The sequence below is a fragment of the Lactuca virosa genome, chromosome 5, assembly GCF_052849685.1.
Source record: "Lactuca virosa cultivar CGN04683 chromosome 5, Lactuca_virosa_CGN04683_v6, whole genome shotgun sequence".
Taxonomy (NCBI): domain Eukaryota; kingdom Viridiplantae; phylum Streptophyta; class Magnoliopsida; order Asterales; family Asteraceae; genus Lactuca; species Lactuca virosa.
In genome coordinates, this window is record NC_136430.1 from 319,178,250 (window position 1) to 319,184,024 (window position 5,775).

At 32.7% G+C, this 5,775-nt stretch overlaps 1 protein-coding gene across 1 annotated transcript; it reads left to right on the forward strand.

Moving 5' to 3' along the window:
* The first annotated feature begins 1,184 nt into the window (after positions 1 to 1,184).
* On the forward strand, positions 1,185 to 4,580 carry LOC145115257 (bifunctional riboflavin biosynthesis protein RIBA 1, chloroplastic-like). The gene is made up of 7 exons (XM_079051514.1): positions 1,185 to 1,427; positions 2,080 to 2,446; positions 2,528 to 2,749; positions 2,830 to 3,152; positions 3,495 to 3,624; positions 3,723 to 4,019; positions 4,118 to 4,580. Exons 1-7 carry the CDS (start codon positions 1,378 to 1,380, stop codon positions 4,376 to 4,378), a joined length of 1,650 nt encoding a protein of 549 aa, XP_078907640.1. The 5' UTR covers positions 1,185 to 1,377; the 3' UTR covers positions 4,379 to 4,580.
* The last annotated feature ends 1,195 nt before the right edge of the window (positions 4,581 to 5,775 follow it).

Consider the following 5,775-nt stretch of genomic DNA (forward strand, 5'->3'; position numbering starts at 1 on the left):
TATGAATTTCATCTAAAATTGAACCACTATTAACCGAACCGAACCAATAATATTAATAAATATTTTTAATATAATATAATATTAACTAGTATTTTGTATGTAATTATATTTAGAATTGAAAATTTAAGGAAAAATGTTTGGATTTAGATATGATTGATAAGTAATCTTTATATATATATATATATATATATATATATATATATATATATATATATATATATCCGGTAAGAATTTTTTTTTTTGTAAAAAGGTTTTTTTTTTCTATATATTTTTTTGGCGAACAAAACAAATAAATCACTAGATGAAGAAAAAAATAACATGATTCACAAAAAAAATTCACGAAAAACATCTCGATGATTATTTTTACAATGATGTTGTTGATATTCAATAAATTGTCAGAAAAGTGAATTTATTCTTGATTTACTTAAAAATGAATCATGCAGGTGTTTTTTAGGGAATTTTTTCTTATGAATCATATTACTTTTGAATAATCTAATGATTCATTTTGTTTGTTTGCTAAAAAAAGATGTATATAAAAAGTTTGTTACCTTCCTACCAAAATTTTCCTTCTTATTTGATTTTGATTATATATATATATATATATATATATATATATATATATATATATATATATATATATATATATATATATATATATATATATATATATATATATCAGTCACTTTTTATAACAATGGACTTCATGTTTATCAATTTTTATAGAAATGTATTTTCATTTTTATGTCATCTTGGACCTAACCGATATTAACCATTAGCCATAACCATTAACCGATTAAAACCGTTAACCAAAAATAATATTAACCGCTATCCAATGGTTATTGAAATACATTAACCAATTGTAAGGTTATGATTCGGTTTTGACCAATAACCGAAACAAACCGTCTCATACACACTCTATCCTTAAGTTAGATAGAAATTATTAGTTTTAGCAGATAAATTTACAAAAAAGATAAAATTAAAAAAAAATTTGCAAATTTGATTCTTTAATAGTCTTAGACTTTAGATAAACGGATAAAAACTTAGACTTTAGAATTGAAAATTTTAAGAATTTTATGCATAATAATAATATATAATAATAATAATAATCAAAATTTCAAAGCTCTTGTTAGGATTTCCTTCATGGGTCATGGTGAAGTATCACCCGCAAAACACCTTCGGGTTTCTACACCCGTTCTTTCCAAGTTGTTACTTCCTCTTCTTCCATTCCACTACTTGTCTCTTTCGTCCTATCTATCATCTATAAAACACCCACCAATTTGGGTTCTTTTTCGCAGCACTTGACTACATCAAATTCCCCTTTTCTTCAATTTAGGGACGCAAACATAATCCAATTCTAGATTCATCTAAAGCAGATTAATGGCTTCCATTAACATGTCTTCCGCATCCACATCTTTACTTCGCTCAAAGTAAGCATCTCTGCCCGTTTTTCTATCTTGTTATCCTCTTTAATTTGATTCTATTGAAATCAATTGGGAATTTTCTTTTCTGGATTTTAGTTTATTTGCGAGCTTTTTGGATTCGTTCGAATTAATGTTGATTTGAGAAATTTCTTATCGATTCAGACCACTGGATCTCTGTTTCAATTTATAGTAAAAAAGAACCGGTTATTGTTATTTTATGATTGATTTTTATCTATACCAAACAGGTATACGATTTGAGCGTTATAGTTCCAAATACAGAAATTTCAAGCTAGTGTTTTGAACATAGAATCGGAGATTTTCAAATCCATTTGAAGCTAATTACGTTAAAATTTCAATTCAAGATGCTTTAATTCCGATTCCTTTAAATAGATTCGCATTTGGATGTTCTATAAGTACCAAAAGGCTCTCTCAATTACCCCATGCAATACTTTTTTTCTTTTTGGTGATAGAGAATTTTCTTTAGTGGCAATACTTTTTTGTTGGGTGATAAGACAATTTTCTATAGTATCAAGTTCCATTTCACATTTTCACCCTTGTTAATCATTACAAAATACCGCAAGGTATAAAATCTAATCTTTATCATTTCAAAACCTGTGACATTTGCCTCTCATAATTGACTACCTATCCTATGCTGCAGGATGATCACAAACTTCAGCACATACAACAGTCTTCACTCTGTAAATCTTATCTCATCCAATGGACATACATCAGAGACATTTCTCCATCTCACTACAAAATCATTCTCCAAAACTAAACCTGATGGTAGACTCAGAGCTTCACTATTGCCTCTAGATGGTGGTTTTAATCAAAAAAGCATTAATGGTGTTAGTGTATCATCTGGAATTCTGATACAACCTGATTCAATAGCTTTGGGTACACTAGCAGCTGAAACCACTCCTACCATGAACAGTTTCTCTAATGAAGCTGATGAATATGATTTAGATCAACCCACCACAGGCTTTTCATCGATTCCAGAAGCAATTGAAGATATACGCCAGGGAAAGGTTTGTACATTTCAATTCCTCATTTAACAAACTATAAATATATATCCAATTTTCCCTCCAAAATTTCTCTTATTATTGCAGATGGTAGTTGTAGTAGATGATGAAGACAGAGAAAACGAAGGAGATTTGATAATGGCAGCATCATGTGTTACACCAGAAGCCATGGCTTTCATTGTTAAACATGGAACTGGGATTGTTTGTGTAAGCATGAAAGGAGAAGATTTGGATCGTTTGGAGCTTCCATTAATGGTAACTCACAAAGACAATGAAGAGAAGCTCTCTACAGCATTCACAGTATCAGTCGTACGTCGACTTTTCACATTTTCTTTCAAAAAAGTAACCCAATTTGTTAATTTTATTAGAATTCTATTATTGATTTGTAGGATGCAAAACATGGCACAACTACTGGTGTGTCTGCCCGTGATCGGGCAGCCACCATTAAAGCTTTAGCTTCAAAGGATTCACTGCCCGGTGATTTCAACCGCCCGGGACATATATTTCCATTGAAATACAGGGAAGGTGGTGTTTTGAAAAGAGCAGGTCATACTGAAGCTTCTGTAGATTTAGCAGTGTTAGCTGGATTTGATCCTGTAGCTGTTTTATGTGAGATTGTTGATGATGATGGTTCCATGGCTAGATTGCCAAAGCTTCGGGAATTTGTCAAAAGGGAGAACTTAAAGCTTATATCAATTGCTGATCTAATCAGGTAAATGAAATTCTTGTTTTTAATTAATGGATTTAATGGGTCTAAATGTCTAATCATTATTATTAGGCTATGTGTGACAGAGTAGCTGAAAAAACTAACTGATAGCTAAAAAGCTAGCTGGTAGTTGAAAAGCTAGCTTCTAGGTTATAAGCTAGTTGAGAAAAAATGACGTTTGGTAAAAACTAGCTGAAAGATATAAAATGACATAAAAGGACATTTAGAAGAATATGTTTTTTTATAATTAAATAAGGGTATATTCGGGAAGTTTTAAAAAAGCTACTCAAAGTAGCTTAAGTTCTGAGTACACTTGAGTATATTTGTGACATTTATTTAAATTTGCAGGTATAGAAGAAAGACAGATAAACTAGTGGAACGTGCTTCTGCTGCACGTATACCTACTACGTGGGGCCCATTTATTGCGTATTGTTATAGATCAATCTTAGATGGAATGGAACATATTGCAATGGTGAAGGTAATAAGATAAACAAATAATTGGCTTTCTTTTTTTTAAGTTTTTATAGAAATTGAATAGTAAAAATAATAAAAGATTTTGTGGTGTTATTAAAACAGGGTGAGATTGGTGATGGGAATGAGATTCTTGTAAGGGTACATTCGGAATGTTTAACAGGAGACATATTTGGGTCTGCAAGATGTGATTGTGGGAACCAATTAGCACTTGCAATGCAACAGATTGAAGAGGCGGGAAGGGGCGTTTTGGTCTATTTGAGAGGTCATGAGGGTAGGGGGATTGGATTAGGGCATAAGCTTCGTGCTTATAATTTGCAAGATGATGGTCGTGACACTGTTGAAGCTAATGAAGAGCTTGGTTTGCCTGTTGATTCTAGGGAGTATGGAATTGGTGCTCAGGTATAATAATTTATATATTTGTCAAAGGGTATTTTAGACATTTAATTGTTTGTATGTAATTTTGATGAAATCACTTTATCTTGTTTTTTGGTGTGTAGATATTGAGAGATTTGGGAGTGAGAACAATGAAGCTGATGACAAATAATCCTGCTAAATACAGTGGATTGAAGGGATATGGTTTGGAAGTTGCAGGAAGAGTTCCTCTATTGACTCCAATTACAAAACACAACAAGAGATACCTTGAGACCAAAAGAGCCAAAATGGGACACGTGTATGGATCCTCTGGGAACAACAGCAATGGTGTCCCAAATCTCATCACTAAGAAGGAAACCCCAACCACTCAAAATCCAACCGATTAAGTTCATGTTCATCAATTGACCTAAATTCTTCTTCTTACTTACTTGGTTCTTTTAAAAACTTCATATAGGCCTCCCTCCAACTAAACTTATATAATGTAAGATGAAGGTATTCAGAACCTGAGAAAAATTCATTCTTTCAAGTTGATTTTTTTTTTACATGAATTTGTAATACATGGGAAAAGGATGTTGTGAGTTTTGTTTATGTATGATGTTAACTTGGAACAATAAAAAATGATGCGACATTTAGATTTAGAAGTGTTTTACAATGCAATCAACTAACTTGCTTAAGATTAGAGTGAAGTCAAGTTTTGGGAAACTTTGAAGTCATGTTATTGCAACACAATAGACATGCCCTTCTCTACTATAAATAATCAACCTTCAAACTTCCATATTCACATCAAGCTCATCTCAAAACCCACAAAATTTAATCAATCTCGTCATAGAAATTGAGAAATTCAACAATGAAGGTCATATTGGTAGTTTTTGTGTCGTTTGGCTGTGTTTTCTTTCTAGTACCCATTTTATTTGCTTTATGTTACATCATAAAAAAACTTAAATGCAGCAAGATGGCTGAAAAAACTGAAATGGTGCATATCGATGAGCATTTGAAGGTGAGGGAGAATGTTGTGCAAGGTCCAAATGGCACGAAGGCAGTTGCAATTACAATCGATGATGATTTACATGTTGATGAAGAAGAAGAGTCGAGGAAGAAAGAGAAGCTTGGAAAGGAACACCATTAAATAGTTTGTGATGACATTCATGTTCAGATTACAACCTCTAAAGCTTTAAATTTGAATTTGATATATGGTGTAAATAAAGTTGTGGAATTTATTATATTATACAAGGTGATTGCTTTCTTATTTTATTAATCTATTTAACATTTTATTACAGTATAAAATAAATTAAAATGTTACAAAAAAGATATTGACCGGCCTAATACTTGGGCGGGTTGGGCTTGGGCCTAGGTCAGCAAGGTCAACCCCCGTTTTAGTTTCGGGGGCGGGGGCGGGGGTTGGCAGTCCCGTCCCGAAACCCCCGTGGGGGCCCGTTAATAAATTATATATATTGACATATATTAATTATATAAATATAATAAACGATAAAATGATTTGTACGTACAAAAATTCAACAAAAAACATGTTTTTAAGTTGTTTGTAATATGTAAAATTATGCTACAAATAACTATTTGTTATTCAAAAAATAGTTTCTTTTAATCCAAACAAGAACTTCTTTTATCCCAAATAAGGTAGCCCAAAATCAATCGGGGGCGGGGGCGGAGGTAAGAAGGGGAATTCGGGGGCGGGGGCGGGGGTGGAAACGATGGAGATTTTGAGGGCGGGGACGGGAGCGGGGGAATGAGAAAATTTTGGGGGCGGGGGCGGGGGCGGGGGATGCAA

Bases quoted from the DNA above. Each gene is read 5' to 3' on its own strand.
- LOC145115257 (XM_079051514.1), top strand. From the start codon at position 1,378: ATGGCTTCCATTAACATGTCTTCCGCATCCACATCTTTACTTCGCTCA. The intron at 1,428-2,079 runs GTAAGCATCTCT...CCTATGCTGCAG, and splicing joins ACATCTTTACTTCGCTCAAA to GATGATCACAAACTTCAGCA. The intron at 3,625-3,722 runs GTAATAAGATAA...TTATTAAAACAG, and splicing joins AACATATTGCAATGGTGAAG to GGTGAGATTGGTGATGGGAA.